This window comes from Myodes glareolus, chromosome 13 (genome assembly GCF_982192425.1).
Source record: "Myodes glareolus chromosome 13, mMyoGla1.1, whole genome shotgun sequence".
In the NCBI taxonomy this organism is placed as follows: Eukaryota; Metazoa; Chordata; class Mammalia; order Rodentia; family Cricetidae; genus Myodes; species Myodes glareolus.
In genome coordinates, this window is record NC_142038.1 from 65055796 (window position 1) to 65074997 (window position 19202).

Sequence of the window (19202 nt, forward strand, 5' to 3'; positions counted from 1 at the left end):
GGAGAGATTGGGGATACAGGGGTCATACTAAATTTAATAAAAGCAATATACAGAAAGCCAACAGCTAACATCAAATTGAATGGAGAGAAACTTAAAGCCATTCCACTAAAATCTGGAGCACAACAAGGTTGTCTACTCTCTCCATACCTCTTCAATATAGTGCTTGAAGTTCTAGCAATAGCAATAAGACAACATAAGGGCATCAAGGGGATTCGAATTGGAAAGGATGAAGTTAAACTTTCGTTATTTGAAGACGATATGATAGTGGACATAAGCGACCCCAAACACTCTGCCAAAGAACTCCTACAGCTGATAAACACCTTTAGTAATGTGGCAAGATACAAGATCAATTCCAAAAAATCGGTTGCCCTCCTATACACAAAGGATGAGAAGCAGAGAGGGAAATCAGAGAAACATCACCTTTCACGATAGTCACAAATAGCATAAAATATCTTGGGGTTACTCTAACCAAGGAAGTGAAAGACCAATTTGACAAGAACTTTCAGTCTTTGAAGAAAGAAATTGAGGAGGATACTAGAAAATGGGAAGACATCCCCTGCTATTGGATTGGGAAAATCAACATAGTAAAAATGGCAATTCTACCAAAAGCAATCTATAGATTCAATGCAATACCCATCAAAATCCCATCAAACTTATTCACAGACCTTGAGAGAACAATAATCAATTTTATATGGAAAAACAAAAAAACCCAGGATAGCCAAAACAATCTTATACAATAAAGGAACTTCTGGAGGCATTACCATCCCTGACTTCAAACTCGATTACAGAGCTACAGTATTGAAAACAGCTTGGTATTAGCATAAGAACAGAGAAGTCGACCTATGAAATCGAATAGAAGACCCAGATATTAACCCACAAACCTATGAACACCTGATGTTTGACAAGGGAGCTAAAGGTATACAATGGAAGAAGGAAAGTATCTTCAACAAATGGTGCTGGCATAACTGGATGTCAACCTGTAGAAGAATGAAAGTAGATCCATATCTATCACCATGCACAAAACTCAAGTCCAAATGGATTAAATACATCAACATTAATCTGACCACTTTGAACCTGATAGAAGAGAAAGTGGGAAGTAGTCTACAAGATATAGGAACAGGAGACCACTTCCTAAGTAGAATCCCAGTAGCACAGACAATAAGAGAATCAATGAATAAATGGGACCTCCTGAAACTGAGAAGCTTCTGTAAAGCAAAGGACACTGTCAGTAAGACAAAAAGGCTACCTTCGGACTGGGAGAAGATCTTCACCCACCCCTCATCAGACAAAAGCCTGATCTCCAAAATATACAAAGAACTCAAGAAACTAGACAATAAAACTCTAATTAACCCAATTTAAAAAATGGGGTACTGAACTGAACAGAGAATTCACAACAGATAAACTTCGAATGGCCAAAAGACACGTAAGGTCATGATCAACCTCCTTAGTGATCAGGGAAATGCAAATCAAAACAACTTTGAGATACCATCTTACATCTGTCAGAATAGCTAAACTCAAAAACACCAATGATATTTTTGACAAGATGGTTTCAATGCAGAATTCTATCAGAACTTCCAAGAAGAGCTAATGCCTATACTTCTTAATCTGTTTCACAGACTAGAAACAGAAGAGTCTTTGCCAAACTCCTTTTATGAAGCGACAGTTACCCTGATACCAAAATCACACAAAGATTCCATGAAGAAAGAGAATTACAGACCAATCTCACTCATGGACATTGACACAAAAATTCTCAATAAAATACTGGCAAAACAAATCCAAGAACACATCAAAAAATATACATTATAACCAAGAAGGCTTCATCACAGAGATGTAGGGCTGGTTCAACATATGAAAATCTATCAATGTAATCCATCATATAAATAAACTGAAAGAAATAAACCATATGATCATTTCATTAGATGCTGAAAAAGCATTTGACAAAATTTAACACTCCTTTATCATAAAGGTCTTGGAGAGATTAGGGATACAAGATTCATACCTAATATAATAAAAGCAATATACAGCAAGCCGCTAGATAACATCAAATTAAATGGACGGAAACTTAAAGCCATTCCACTAAAATCAGGAATAAGACAAGGCTGTTCACTCTCTCCATACCTCTTCAATATAGTGTTTGAAGTTCCAGTAATAGCAAAAAGACAACATAAGGAGATCAAGGGGATTCGAATTGGAAAGGAATAAGTCAAACTTTTGTTATTTGCAGATGATATGATAGTGTACATAATCGACCCCAAAAACTCTACCAAAGAACTCCTAAAGCTGATAAACACCTTTAGCAATGTGGCAGGATACAAGATCAACTCAAAAAATTGTAACCCTCCTATACACAAAGAACCTTGAAACGACCTGGATGCCCCTCAATAGAAGAATAGATAAAGAAGGTGTGGCACATATACACATTAGAGTTCTACTCAGCGGCAAAAAATAGTGACATCTTGAATTTTGCATGCAAATGGATGGAAATAGAAAACACTTTACTGAGTGAGATAACCAGGACCCCAAAAGATGAATATGGTATGTACTCACTCATAAGTAGATTCTAGTCATAAACAAAGGATATTGAGCCTATAATTCGTGATCCTAGAGAAGCTAAATAAGAAGGTTAACCCAAAGAAAAACATATATTTATTCTCCTGGATATTGGAAGTACACAAGATTGCTGGGCAAAAGCTGGGAGCACAGGGGTGGGGATGATATGGGGGAAGGGAAGATGGGGAGAGAGAAGGGAGAAGGGGGGAAGGATTGGGGAGAGCTTGGGGGAATGGGATGGTTGAGATGGAGGGAGGGTGTATATGGGAGGAGGGAAGAAGACATCTTAATTAAGAGAGCCATTTTAGGGTTGACAAAAGACTTGGCTCTAGAGGGGTTGCCAGGTGTGCAAGGATGGAGTAGGTGAGCCTTCTCTCTATGTATTACTTTCATTGGTTAAATAAAAAAGCTGCCTCGACCTTTTGATAGGCCAGTCCTTAGGTGGGTGGAGTAGACAGAACAGAATGCTAGGAAAACGAAGAAGAGTCACGTGGACACCTTGACTCTCCTCTCCGAGATGGACACTGGTTAAACTCATGCCGGTAAGCCACAGTCAAGTGGCGATAGAGATTATTAGAAATGGATTAAAAGAATATGTAAGAGTTAGCCAAGAAGAGGCTAGATATAATGGGCCAGGCAGTGTTTAAAAGAATACAGTTTCCATTTAATTATTTCGGGTAAAGCTAGCCAGGCAGCGGGAATCAGTCTGTTGCTCCTTCATGTTACATGGTCACTGCTGTTATTTAAAGCAAACCGGACCACACCCAAGTGCAAGGAGATGTCCCAAGCTAGGTCCTTGGGCAGCAGAGGAAAGGGTGCCTGAACTGGCCTTATCCCATAACCATACTGATGAATATCTTGCATATCACCATAAAACCTTCATCTGGCATTGGATGGAGATAGAGACAGAGACCCACATTGGAACACTGGACTGAGCTCCCAAGGTCCAGATGAAGAGCAGAAGGAGGGAGAACATAAGCAAGAAAGTTAGGACCGTGAGGGGTGCATCCACCCACTGAGACTCTGGGACTCATCTAATGGGAGTTCTCCAAGATCAGCTGCAATAAGACTGAATGAGCATGTGATCAGACCAGATTCTCTGAATGTGGCTGACAATAAGGGCTGACTGAGAAGCCAATGATAATGGCACTGGGTTTTGATTCTGCTGTATGTACTGGCTTTTTGGAAGCCTAGTCTGTTTGGATGCACACCTTCCTAGACCTGGATGGAGTGGGGAGGGCCTTGGACTTCCCAGAAGGCAGGGCACCCTGACTTCTCTTAGGACTGGAGAGGGAGGGAGTGGGGGATTGAGGGAAGTAGGAGGAAAATGGGAGGAGAGGAGGAGGTAGAAAGTTTTAATAAATAAATAAATTTAAAAAAAAGAAATGGAGGAAAAGGAAAACAAAAAATTGGAAGAAATCAATAAATCTCTCAAAGAAACACAAGAAAACCAATTAAAAAACAATCAAACAGGTAAAACAAACAGTTCAAACAGTTCGAGGCTTGAAGATTTAAAAAGGGGGGCTGGTTCTTTGAGAAAATAAAGATGATAGACAAGCACTTATCCAAACTTATCAAAAGGCAGAGAGAGAATATCCAAATTAACAAAATCAGAAATCAAAAGGGGGACATAACAACAGACAGTGAGAAAATTCAGAATATCTTTAGATCCTATTACAGAAACCTATCCTTCACAAAACTGGAAAACATAAAAGAAATGACCAATTTTTTGGATAGGTACCACATAAAAAGTTTAAATCAAAACCAGGTCAATAATTTAAATAGACCTATAAACTGCAAGGAAATAGAATCTGTCATCAAAAGCATCTAAACTTTAAAAAGCCCAGGATTGGATGGTTTCGGTTAAGAATTCTACCAGAACTTTCAAGAAGAACTAATACCCGTACTCTTCAAATTGTTCCACACAATAGAAACAGAAGGAATATTGCCAATCTATTTTGATGAGGTTACAGTTACCCTTATACCAAAACCACAAAAAGACTCAGCCAAGAAAGAGAATTACAGACTAATCTCACTCATAAACTTAGATGCAAAAATACTCCAAGAACACATCAAAAATATCATCCACTATGATCAAGTCATCTTCATCCAAGAAATGTAGGGATGGTTCAACACACAATCATCAATCAATGTAATCAAACATACAAATAAACTGAAGGAAAAACATATAATTATCTCCTTAGATGCTGAAAAAGCATTTGACAAAATCCAAGATCCCTTCATGATAAAGGTCTTGGAGCTATCAGGGATACAAGGAACATATCTAAACATAATGAAAGCAATGTACAGCAAGCCAACAGCCAAGATCAAATTAAGTGGAGAGAAACTCAAAGCAATTAAACTAAAATTAGGAACAAGATAAGGCTGTCCACTCTCTCTATATCTAGTCAACATAGTTCTTGAAGTTCTGGTTAGAACAATAAGACAACAAAAGGCAGTCAAGTTGATTCAAATTGGAAGGGAAGAAGTCAAACTTTCTCTATTTGCAGATGATAAGAGAGCATACATAAGTGATCCAAAAACTCTACCAGAGAGCTCCAACAGCTGATAAATACCTCCAGTAATGTGTCAGGATACTGGATCAACTCAAAAGAATCAGTAGCCCTCCTATATACAAATGATAAAAATTCTGAGAAAACTCAGAGAAACACCACCCTTCAGAATATCCACAAATAACATAAACAATCTTGGGATAACACTAACCAAAGAAGTTAAAGACCTATTTGACAAAAACTTTAAGTCTTTGAAGAAAGAAATTGAAAAAGAGAAGCTAAGTAAGAAGGTGAACACTAAGAAAAAATATACGTAGATCTGTCTGGGAAGGGGAAATAGACAAGATCGTCTGACAAAATTGGGAGCATGGGTGTGAGGGGAGAAGGGAGGGTGAAAGGAGAAGTGGAGAGGAGAAGGGGAGTAGGGGAGAATATGAGAGAATGGGATAGTTGAGATGGAGGAAGGACAAAGATGGAGAGGAAGGAAAGAGATATTTTGATTGTGGGAGCCAGTATGCGGTTAGCACGAAGCCTGACACTGGAGAAAATCCTAGGAATTCACAAGGATGACCCCAGCCAAGACCTTAAGCAATAAAGAAGAGGGTGCCCAAACTGATGAATATCTTAAATGGCACCTTCACCTAGCATCTGATGGAAACAGAGGCAGAGACCTGCAGTGGAGCACTGGACTGAGCTCCCAAAGTCCAGCTCAAGAATGGGAGGACTGAGAATAAGAGCAAAGAGGTCAAGACCATGATGGGGACACCCACTGAAACAGTTTGCCTGAATTAATGGGAGCTCACCAACTCTATAGGACAGGGAAGAAACCAACATAGGTCCGAATTAGTCATTCTGAATATGGTGACAGTTGCATGGCTGGGGCAGACTGCACGATCAATGGCAGTGGCACCAGGATTTATCCCTACTGCTTGTTCTGGCTTTAGGGGAACCTATTCTCTTTGTATGGACACCTTGCTCAACCTAGATATAATAGGGTGGGCCTTGAACCTTCCCCAAAGCAATATGCCTTACCCTTTCTGAGAAGTGGATGGGAGTGGGTTGGGAAGGTAGGTGGAAGGGATGGGAGGAAGGAGGGACTGGAAAACTGTGATTGGTATGTAAAATTAAAAAAAAAGATAGTTTGTTTTCTTTTTAAAAAATAAAATAAAAAAGCTCTAGATTAACAACATCCATGGGAATAATTAAAATACAAAGCAGAAGACAGGGGGTGAAAACTGAGAATGGGGTAAGAATGGGGTAATACTGGGTCTCTATTAAAAGATGTTCATTTATTTTCTTAAGCAATCTATTAAGACTGCACTACACCAAACCAAGTTTGAGAGTTTCATAATTTTGGCCACCATACACCTGTCTGTTCTTGGGCACTTGTCCCAGACAGGTAGAAAAGATCCCACGTGTTTTAGAACCTGATACAATTACTCAGTTAAACATTCTTTAGGGAGTTCCTAGATCTTAGCTAGCTCTACCTACTGCCTTGCTTGGGCGTGTAACCAGACAAGAGCATGGTAGCCCTGTGTGGGGAAGGTGCCTGAAGCTGATGAACTGTATACCTAGCATAGTTCTTTTTATACACTGTGTATTTTAACCAAAATAAATAAAAAATCCTGCTATAAAAGATACATCACATATAACTTAAAAAGAATATGCTATATAAAATACAGGTTAACTTAAAATATATAGACATTGTCCAAAGGTCCAAGGAGAAATTTATAAAAATAAATCTACCAAAATTTTAACTAATTTGCACCTCATACTGGATCCTAGATTTGATGACAGTGTAGTCAGATGTTATTTAGTCTATAAACAACTTATCATTTCAATATCATTTTAAATACCCAGTCTATTAAAAAGGAGAGACATTCTTAAATGAATCAAAATTTATATTTTTAATAATAAAATCTTATAAAATTTTTGAAAACATTAACTTCTCTGTGTGTGTCAAGCTTATATTTTCAGTAATAGAATCTTGTAAATTTTTGAAAAAAATATTAACTTTCTCTCTCTCTCTCTCTCTCTCTCTCTCTCTCTCTCTGTGTGTGTGTGTGTGTGTGTGTGTGTGTAGTACAATTAATAAAAATCTGTAGACAGATATTGGAGTTCAACCTGAAGGTCAGAAAAGCAAAACAACTTGCCACTGGCTCTTACCTGTCAGTCTGAAATGACGATTCTGCCTCCAGGAATCCTCAGAATGAGACTGTGTGTGTATACCACTGCACATATATCTGATAATATTATGTAAAATATTTACAAAATAGTCCTTTAGCATAGCAGACAAATAAGTCACTCCATGAACCACTCTTTTTAGGAGGCCAGATATGACTTGACATTAAGAAATGTCAAGGTATAGGGCTGGAGATATGGCTCAGAGGTTAAGAGCACTGACTGCTCTTTCAGAGGTCCTGAGTTCAATTCCCAGCAACCACATGGTGGCTCCCAACCATCTATAAGGAGATCTGGTGCCCTCTCTGGCATGCAAGCACACATGGAAGAATGTTGTATACATAATAAATAAATAAATCTTTAAATAGAAATGTAGGTATATTGCTTAGTTTGTTAATAAAATAAAAGAAAAATTATGATTTTTACAGAAATTTCCCTGAGATAAATTTGTCATAATTGCAATGCTACTTTCAGCATAAAACATTCACTTATAACCTGGTATTTGGTGGTGAGGGTGGGAGAATGTAGATTCTGAGGCCAGGCAATTCTACCCAGCAATACTTGATATTTTCAATCAAAAGTTTATAATAAAGAAATAAAATGGAAACAGATTTTTGCATATAAACAAAGAATTCTTTTAAAAATTAATCCTATTCATATTAACCATTGAAACCCTGAAGTCATTCCAAGCAAATGTGGGAGAAAATGGGTACATATAAGATGTGTGCTATCGAGACTACTTTTGCCAAAGTGACAAGACAATAAAATGAAATAAAAATATTTTAAACGATAAAATGAAACAATTTTCTTATAGGTGAAATTTCAAGTGTAAAACCTTTCCTCAAAAAATATTTGTATTTAGTATTTAAAACATCTGAATACAGGCTTGAGAGATGGCTCAGAGGGTAAGGGTACTTGCTACCCTTGTGGAATACCAAGGCTCAGAACTGTCAGGAGCTACAGCCCCAGGACCTCCTGGAACTACTTCCAGGCTCTGTAGGCACTGCCTATGCACAAGGTGTGTGAGTCTAAGTCTATCCAGACACAGATGCTCCTGTGTTCTGTTGGTGGAAAATAAAGCTATTACTCTTTTCTTTCCTGAGAGTAGTCTGCCAGTGGCATTCGTGAGAGCTCTTACCTTCCTACTCGACACATTATCTCCTCAGCAGAGCCTTTGAAGACAATAATAAAGCTCGTACAGCTTCTCTGCAGCTCACCTCATCACAGTTGGGTCTGTGTATTCCTCACCCGTGCTCCTGAAGTTGTGAACAACGTCTATGTGCCCGGCAGTGAGAAGAACAATTAGCGTTATGTGACAAGAGAGGTGGCTTGGAAAACAGACAGGATGGATGGGTCAGGAAGGAACTGATGATGACATTCACTGATTATTAAAAGTCTATTACTTTGGACTGTTAAGGAAGATACTTTTCTCTATGTCTGATTGGATTTCTTTGCTACTGTGCGTTTTCATATTTCTTTTTAATGTAATAATGTATTCACATTAAAAATCAACATGTTAGAATGGTTTAAAGGATGATTTTAATATGAGCACATTAAGCTGTAGCTTTCATACTTGTATAGCACTGTTGTCAATCAGGGCAAACATGAAAAAAAAACATGGAGCACTGTTTCTAGGCAGCACACATTTAGAGGATCTGTTACGGTAAGAAAATATGTGTTAGCAACTGTAAACCAAGATGATGAGGGACGTTGAGATTTTTTTTGAGTTAATCGTCATATATATATGGGCCAAATGTTTTTCATTTCTAGGTGATGGAACTATTTAGGGAGGTTCATGAAGAGCTTAAGGAGTCAATAAACCATTGTGAAGGTGCAAAGACAAAGTTCAAGCAAATGAAAGAAGATAATGAGAAAAACATCCGCGAAGATGAAAGAAATATCGAATCCTACAAGTAAGAATTCACCATCAGCACTATGTGCAGCATCTAGAAATGAAATCTTAACCAAAGCTGCAACAAATACCACTGCTCAAAAATCTTTCATAGAGCACAGAATTTAAATTGCTTATGCCTATATTATCACCAAGTTTATGACAATGAAAATTTGGATATTTGATATACAAATTTATATATATCCAGAGAGCAGTACATTTTTATTAAAAAAATTCATGTATATATCACTATATTTTATGAGGATAAGGTATACCATCAATGTATATCCCTGTCCCCTGTATATAAAAGTGACTGCTTTGTTTTTAGAGAAATGAGATATTACATATTATAAATTAATGCAGCAACTATATGCATAGGCATTAATTTTTTAACTTATATTTATTTTCTTACTAGCAGAAAAATATTTTAAATGCATAAATTATCTCTTGATTATTAATAATTGAGAATTTTATCTTCTGGTATTAATTTCTAAAGTAAATGTGTCTTTTGATATCATGCCATCTTGGTTAGAGCATCTATTTCTGGATAAAATACCATAGGCAAAAGCAATTTAGGGTAAGGGGATTTATTTCATTTTACAGCTTATATTTCATCATCCAGGAAAGTCAGGTCAGGAAACTGGAGGCAGAAGCTAATGCAGAGGCCAAAGAGAAGCACAATTGACTGACTTCTTCAGCTGATGTCCTATAGAGCTCGGCACTAGTACAGAGGTGTCACCACCCACAGTGAACTGGGTCCCCTCATATCTGTCATCAGTCAAAGCAAGACCACAGACTTGCTCATAGGCGAATCTGGTGGGGACATTGTCTCAGTGGACATCCCGTCTTCCAAAATGACTCCAGCTGAGACAAGCTGACATAGACTATCCTGCACACTGCCCAGTTTCTTTCATTGTTATTTAAGTGCTTGTTCAAAATTCATAATCTAATGCTCAGCCCAGACCTATTAAATATAAATCTGGGATTTGAAAAGATTCCAACACAATGTTAGAGAAATAAAATAATATTATTACTGACTTTTGCCACCTTTTCAGCTAAATATTGATGCAAGATTTTAAAATTCTGTCATTTGGCAGAGGAGTTGGGCAGATGGCTCAGTGGGTCGGAGTATTTCCTCAGCAAGCATGAGGACCTGTGTTTAAATCCCCAAAATCTTTAAAAAAGAAGGGAGTGATTGATTGTTCATGTCTTTAACCCTAACATTGAGAAGGCAGGCAACCAAGCCAAAACCAAGACAACTTCCTGTTCAGTGAGATTCTGTCTCAAGGCAACAAGACTGACAATGGCAGAGAAAGACACCAGATTTCCTCCACATGGCCATATGCATCCACACATATAGGTACATGCGTGAATACACATACAATACAATACTTACCCACCAGAAGTGACATGTTTTCATACTCCTTATAACTTTAGTCACGCATTTGAAGGTATGTTCTCAGATGCCTGCAAGTGTACAGTTACTACGATGTCCTGATATGATTTGCCTCTTATCACTATGAATTGACTTTTCCTGATTGCTGTAATTATTTTTTCCTTAAACTTATTCTTAAAGGTAATTTTATTAGCTTTTATTTTTATTGATATTTAGGAAATATTTTCAAATTCCAATGTGTTGAAATATCTATGCTTTGGAGTCACCTAATAAACTTCACACTGACAGAAATATTTTCTCTTTTATCGTAAGCATGATTTTAAAGTCAAACCACTGAAAACACCCACAAATCTTTACTACACCCCTTGACTATAAACTATATTTTCTTATTGAACCTTTGTTCATGTTGCTACTTATTATCATTTCATTCTCCTTTATTCTCACTGTGTGACTATAATTCTGTTGTATTATTTTGCAAGATACATTATTTGCCAAATTCAAACCTACATTGTTCAGATTCAAAACATATTGGATACTCTCAACATATTGGCTAATGAAAAAAATAATTAAAAGTTTGCTTTATTTATCCATTGCCACTAAATTAAACAGTTATTGATCATAGAATGTTTTACTTAATAACTTATAAAACACTTTTATTATTTTTTAAAGAAGAATATATTTTAAAAATTAAACTTACCATGAGGACAACTACTTTTTCCCCTTTTGTGTCTTGGGCTTTTCATCATGAGACCTCGGCCAATAGGTCTCTTAGAATGACAGCTTTAGTGAGGTTCTCTTAACAAAGTGAGGTTAATTTTGAAACAGAAATGATTTTAATACAAATAAGACACATGGGGACTGGAGAGATGGCTCAGAGGTTAAGAGCACTGACTGCTATCTATACCCAAGCAGGGTTCAATTCCCAGCACCCACATGGTGTCTCACAACTGTTTGTAACTTTAGTCCCGGTGAATCTGCTGCCCTTTTGTGACTTACTTGGGAACCAGGTGTGCAGGTGTTATAAGACATGAATGCCGAAAAATTCTCATATATATAAAATAAAATTTATAAAATAACCTAAATAAATAAAATGTACAGTCTTTGAATTTTATTTTTCCTTAGAGTGTTAGTCACGTGACTTTTCCACTGTGTTTTTAAAGGTCACCTATGTACTTGAGACCTTAATGATTTCTTTTTATGTATAGGTCTATGTGTGAATGTGTGCTCACAATGTTCAAGTGCCCAAGAAGGCCAAAGTGGGTAATGCATCCTGGAGTTCTAGATGCAGGCAGCTGTGGACACACTGCTTGGGCCTTAAGAGCTGAACTCCTGTCCTCTAGAAAAGCAGTGAGCTATCTTAACCACTGAGCCATCTCCCCAGGCTCCCTTTTGGAGGCTTTATCTATTTCTTTTTTTATAACACTCTAGCTATAAACTACTAGCTAAATAAAATGAAAGTCAGTGTCGTTTAGTTGATTTTTGCTGCCTGTTGTTTTCCTGGTTATTCTTTATTTATCAAACGCTGATTTTTTGGTGATGCAATTTATATAAAATTTAAGCTATTTTTCTATCTTTCAAGTCTTCCATCAACATTTCCCCCTGTGCCTGGACTTCTATGTGTGTTTGGGAGTGGAAGGCTGTTCAGTGACACACCAACAATAATATTCCTTAATTTACCTGATGTAGTCATGTTCTCTGTTTTGCTCATGCTGAGTTATACAGTGATTTCCCCAAAATGTTTACTTTCTTTATATTTCTTTATAAATAATTGTAGACTCACAGAACTCTATGGAGTTCTTAATTCCCTTCTGTAGGCTTCTCCTAATGGGAAGATCTTAGAGATTAGAACTATTAATAATATCAGACTAGGAAAGAGGCCTTGACCAGTATTCACCATGTTTTTACATGGACTCAGAAGCATGTGTGGGTATTGAGTGTGTAGTTCTATGTAACCTTCTCTTGTGTATAAATTCAGTAACTACTGCACCATTCCAAATATAGAACTGTTTCATCTCCTATGCTGCCTGAGGTTTGTTCCCCTTGCTCTTTCTCTGCTCTTCATCTTCAGTGCTTCATCATTTGGACGTGTGACATAAATATATCTTGGAACAATCGACGTTTGGATTCTTGTTTTCTTTTTTTTTTTTAATCAAATGTAGTGCCATTGAGATTAACCCAGTTTGGCAGTTGTATCAAAAAGGCCTTGGAATTTATGACTCAGTGTTGTCTCTTGGTGTGGATGTGCTGGGTGTGTTTACCCAACCACACATTGGACGGGGCGGGCATATGGCTAGTTTCTAGATTCTTGCGAGTCTGATCAAAACAACTTTAAGGAATTAATATGCAAGGTGTGAGTGTTAAGTTTTAACTTTTCTGGAATGCCTGTCTCTAAATATGATTGACAGACTGTGTGCTAAGTATGTCCTTAGGTTTAATAGAAACCACAAATTGGTCCAGAATGTGGAAAGACCATTTGACATCTAGTAAGAAGAGATCACTTTTTTCTCCCAACATAATATTTTTAAAAATTATTTGTATACTCCATGCAGGGTACCCCAATCATGCTCCCTCCTCATTCCTCCCCAGCCCACCCTTCCACCCTGCTATCCTCTTCCCCAAATACAGAAAGTTCAATTATTGATGCACATATACTCATTGAAATGATCAAATTCCAGCAGCCAGCCCCTTAATGATAATTGAGTTCCCCACCACACACATAAACAGCCCAGAAGTCATCAGCTGTGAAGAACTACACATTGCATCTTCCTCACAACTTTTAAGGACTCTCTTCAATTGCTTTCTCTCTGGATTCTTACTCTTCTTTTGGGGTGTGTGGGGTGGCAAGGTTGTCACAGAAGCCTTCAAGGTCTCTCATCTCAATTACAAATCTGCAGTCATATACATACCACTGCAAAAGAAGCGTCCTTGCTCATAACAGCCAGCAACAGCGTGGACCATGGACTTCCACATGGTATCAGGCAGCAACATGGACATCCACAGGCTCTGGTGGCAGCAACAAACATAGGCTTCAATATGGTCTCCAGTGGCAGCACCCACCATGGGTCTAACATGATGTTTAGCAGTGGCACAAACCACAGATATCAACATGGTCTCCCGTGACAGCCCAGATCATGCACACCAACATGGCCCCCCAGCAGCAGCACAAACCAAGGACACCAACATGGCCTCCCATGGGAGCCCAGATCATGGACACCAAAATGACCTCCAACATCAACACAGATCATAGGTATCTACACGGCCCTTGGCAGCAGCATGGCTATGTTGGTGTCCCTGTTCTCGGACACCACCTGAGATCACTTTTTAAAAGGAAAACAAAAAGTTCAGTTCCTCTAGCATGATAGTAGCATTGAAGTTTTAGCTTACAATTCTTTTGCATGTTTTCCGCTTTTATGTTACTGAATGTTTTATGAAGTATCTATCTGGTCAAGTGATTTTCCTAACTGGTGTAGATAATTCTTTCTTAATAGAGGATACAAGTTTAATTTTTTAATTAGATTTGAAAATTGCAAAGATTTATGGTTTATGGAAGGTTTGTCTTTTGATCCCATATAGAATATTTTGTGATAGACAAGTTTTAAGGGTTGTTGAGATTTAATTTGCCAATGCCGTTTTTACAGGTGTAGTGTCATGGAAAACCTCTTGTCCTGATTCTTAATTCACAGTGTTTTCTTCTAAAATATCGTATGTACTTTTACATTTTACATTTAGATGCATTAAGTGAATGGTGCACGGGATTTAGTCAGATTTAGTTACTTTTCTTTCTTCTTCATTCAGTTTCTCCTTGAGCATCTATGTCATACTGCTTTGGTTGTCAGACTGTTTTGTGAAACATGGTCAAAAAACACCAAGTCTTATTTCCATGACTCTACTAGTACATACTGGGTTCTGTTCCACTGTTCTACATGCCCAACACTTCCAGTACCACCCTTTTTTTGATCAACATACTCCTATGTCTCTTGACAATAGAGAGAATGTAAGTGACTCTATTTTTTTTCTCCTGCCTGTTCCAGCTTAGCGGATGTGAAGATGGTTATATTTTAATGTCCAGTGACTTTTCATCACTTTATTACCCAACTTTTCCTACAAGACAATCTAAAACAATTCTCCTCAAAGAGTCAATTGATATATACATAACTTTGCTCTCTATTCTTTCCATTTGGAAGCATAAATACTAGTTTGCTTTTGTTCTTACTCTTTGCTTAATATCCAAAATCTTTTAGGAGTTTTCAACTACCATGGAATGGGAGAATGTTTAGAATAAATTCCATTGATTCCTAATAAGTTTGGGGCTAGTTTTCTTTTCAACGTGGATAAAATCATCTTTGCTTTTGCCTTAGGAGAGAACTAGATAAACTTAGCAACCTGCAGGCCCACTACTCAACCTCAATCGAGTCTGTGAATATCCACATTGAAGAGGATGAGGAAACAATGACTGAGATGCTGAGAGAAACACAGAGCACAACAAATGAAGTATCAAATCTACTGAAAACAGTGAGTTTTTTATATTTTGAAAACTTAGAAAATGGTTTTAAGCTAGAAATGGTACATTTTCTTTGTCAGTGATTGAATACCAATCAATTTCCTGCCTGTATTAGTTTTCTATTGTTAGAAAGCAGAACAGATTTGGCATCTAGACAGAATACTTATTTTTCATCATTAATTAAAATTCTATTTTTATTAGTTAATAATTGTTATATAATTTTGTGTTTCTTAATGACATTTTAATGCAAGTATGTCATGTGCATTTGCAACAAGCACCTTTCAATATCCTCTCCTGCTATGTTTTCTCTCCCATTGGTCCTTTTCGTAATATTATCCCTTCTTATTTATATAAATGGACATATATATATATATATATATATGCACATATATGTGAGTGTGTGTATGCATATAAGACTTTAATATGTACACGTGACATCTAGATTCTACACATTATTGGAAACATGATATTTGCATTTACTTGTTTGACTTACTTTGCTTAACATAATCATCATCAGTTCCATTAATTTTTCCGCAAATGCTATGGTTTTATTCTTAATTATTCCTGAGTATTTATTTTTTAAATGAGAGCCTACAATTGAAAAACCTTGAAATTTTATATAGTTTTTGGAGTTAGAGAGAGATTGTGGATATTATAGAGAAGTTTTAGATTTGGAAAAAGATTGGGTATTTAAAGAGATGAAAGATTTAAAGACTGTGGGACTTTGAAGTTATTGATGTTTTATACTGAAATATTGATATTGGCATGCCATCTTAGAAACAAGTGAAAACGTCCTGGTTGTCTAGTGGTGTGTCTGCATGTCAGAGTGCAAGGGATCAGTTGTGCAGGATAATTTTTTTTATCTGCTTGACAAAAGCTGGCATTGCTTTGGAAGAAGGGCCCTCAGCTGAAAAAGACTTCTACCGGACTGACCTGTTGGCAAGTCTATGATGAATTTTTTAATTGATGATTGATGTGTGAGACCCTAGCTTACTGTAGACTGTGCCACCTATAAACTGGTGGTCCTGGTTACAATAGGAAAACAGGCTGAGAAGGCCATGAAGAGAATTCTAATAAGTAGCATTCCTCCATGGCCTTTGATTAATTTCTTGTCTTGAGCTATTGCCCTAACTTCCCTCAGGAATGGAATATGAAAAGTCTAAGATGACATAAACTCTTTCCTCACCAAGTTAGTTTTGGTCATGGTGTCTTATCAAAGAAGCAGAAATCCTGACTAAGATAGTGTGGATGTGACTTCTCAAAATGTGTAATTCATTGAAAGATATAAGTATAATCACTAGGGACATGTAAGATTCCAAAGATTACTTATTATTCAAATAATTACAATATTTAAAAGAAGTTTTTGTGCTGATAGTTCAATTAGTCATCTGTAAAATGTTCACCATTGATGAGATATTTTCAAAGAAGGTAAAATTATTTGCTAAGCCTGTACTCTTTTATTTCATACATCATTTTTAAGCTGGCAACCCTCTACCTCCTTAATTTGTTGCAGTAACACAATATTGTTCAAGTCAAGGAATCATGTAAGCATTGAAAAGGTTCCTAATCATTTTCAATTATAGAAATTGTTTGGACTAGTACACATTCCAGGGAAGATGAGAGCATGATGAAAGTTAAATATATTAATTTTTCACCATTTCTTTCATTATAAGCTACATTTTCAGCAGTACACATCAAGTATTCAGTTAAAAGCAGTGGTGTGCATGATCATCGAGCCTTGTTTTTGGTGTACAACTGAAACCTTCAGTTCAAGAGAAAAATAGGATTTGTGCTGCTTAATTGCACATATGGATTCACAGAGAATTTACTTTCAGATTTCAAGACACATTTTGCTCCAGATTTAGAGTTTTCCCCTTTTTGACATAGACTCTTCTCCGATCTGTGCCATCCTTAATCCTTAACTCTATGCAAACACATTTCTCCATGTCTTCTCTGTAAATACTAGCTTTAGTGATAGCTTTTGAAGATTCAAGTGTCCTAATCAAATTATTTTAAATGTGAAAAGGAGGCTTTCTGGGAGTTCCTTTTCCTTATTTTATATTATCACACATTTTGCAATAGTTTCATACATGTATATAACACAGTTTTAGTCTTTGGAGATTTCATATATGAGTACTATATTTACATATTTTCCATCATTCCCTCTCCCAGCTTCCTCAACTCTGTCTCAGGTTCATGGTTTCTTCCTTAAGTATTATTATAGTTATAAATGAATAAAGCTTGCTATTATATAAATTAATGTTGCTGCTGAGTGTATTTGCTAGTGCTAGCTGCTAAGGATTGGATAATCTGCAAGAGGCTCATCCATGGATATTGATTCTGCCTTACTTGGCAGCATGGAGGTCTTCATCTAAGGATAGTACCTGTGAGATTTCCCATCTATATTAATATGGCAACTGGTATTACTATGATGGCTTTGTTTAGGTGACTATATTTTTGACATTTCATGAAAGCAGCTTCACTGTTCTACACAGAAGACACTATCTTGGTGCAAATTCTCTGTCCTAGTCCTCTGAGATGCTCCCTGAGCCCTGAGGTTGTGCTGCATATTTTAGTAATCCCAAGAGCAACCGTCAATTGCATATGTCTATAATGATCTCTACCTGCTGCAAAGATGCTTTGATCGAGTGCATCTTGATGGCTTTGTCCCCCAATGCCCTCTCTTACCCTTTTCATGCTCCTACTGAACCTTTTCCTGGCAAGTCCCCTCCTAACCTCATACCCACTCTGTAGGAGCCACTGAGTTTAAGTTTGGTTGTTTGTATAAACAAGGGAAATTTTATCAGTGACCACATCACTAAAGAAAGTGACACCCCTTCCCTGGTAGACACTAGATGCCAATTTGTCATGGATGAGGCAAAGCCTTGGGAGGCCAAATTCCTTCTAGCCTTAAAGTTACTTTGTCCCATAGTCCAGAAGTACTTTAGGAAATAATTTAATTTCCTTATTAGAAACTTAGGGTTTTTGTACTATAATTACTGCCCTCTACAATTTAGTCTATTATTTATTAATACAATTAATGTGACTTAAAAGTTTTGTTTTTTACAAAATGAAAACCACATGATCATCTCATTAGATGCCGTAAAAGCTTTTGACAAAATACAACATCCCTTCATGATAAAGGTCTTGGAGAGAGCAGGGATACAAGAAACATACCTAAGCATAATAAAGGCAATATACAGCAAGCCAACAGCCAACATAAACTAAATAGAGAGAAACTCCCAGCAATCCCACTGAAATCAGGAACAAGACAAGGTTGTTCATTTTCTCCATATCTATTCAATATAGCTGCTGAGGTCCTAGTTAGAGCAATAAGAAAACAAAAGGAGATCAAGGGTGTACAAATTGGAAAAGAAGAAGTCCAACTCCCACTATTTGCTGATATGATAGTTTACATAAGTGAGGCCAAAAATTCTACCAAGGAACTTCTACATCATAAGCACTTTTAGTAATGTAGCAGATTAACTCAAAAAATTGGTATCCCTCCTGTACACAGGGCTGGGAAAGAAATCAGAGAAACATCACCCTTCACAATAGCCACAAATAGCATAAAATATCTCAGAGTAACTCTAACCAAACATGTGGAAGATTTGTATGGCAAGAACTTTAAATCTTTGAAGAAAGAAATTGGAAGTTTAATCTAAAGAAGCCTCCTCACATAGTGAGCTATATCCTACTTCGATAGAGAATACTCACTATTCCTCCAACACTTCTCATAGGCTGTGAAGTAGGAGGTTATGATTAAGAAATTGATCAACCACATTCCTTGTTGTACTGTCCTTGAGAGAATTACCAGCATACTAGATGCTTTCTGTGACTCTGTTGTCAGGTGCAAGCGCTTGTAAGTTTTATTTCCACCATTCATAAGGCAACCAGACTTACACCTGTATGATTGCATCATTATCAAGAAATATCTAGTAACTTCTCACTGTAAGTGCACCAATTCCCTTATTATCGAGACAGTGGAATTCTCCAAAGATTCTCTCTAGTAAGCATTATCAAGGAGAGAGTGACTCTTACGGAATACACCCAAGATATACATGTCTTTGGAGAAAGTCATCCCTCAACTGTGAAAGGTCTCTAGCTGCTGCTCTGCAGACCATCAAACAAAATGCTAAGTCCATCAGCTTAGTTATCTTTCAGCCTTCC

General features: G+C 37.0%; 1 protein-coding gene across 1 annotated transcript in view; it reads left to right on the top strand.

Annotated features, from left to right (window-relative positions):
- Positions 1 to 19202, top strand: part of Ccdc178 (coiled-coil domain containing 178) — a 362700-nt gene that overhangs the window by 68589 nt on the left and 274909 nt on the right. The window contains exons 11-12 of the mRNA XM_048442360.3: positions 9015 to 9157; positions 14890 to 15043. Coding sequence (XP_048298317.3) covers positions 9015 to 9157; positions 14890 to 15043 — 297 coding nt within the window. The remainder of the gene's footprint in view (positions 1 to 9014; positions 9158 to 14889; positions 15044 to 19202) is intronic.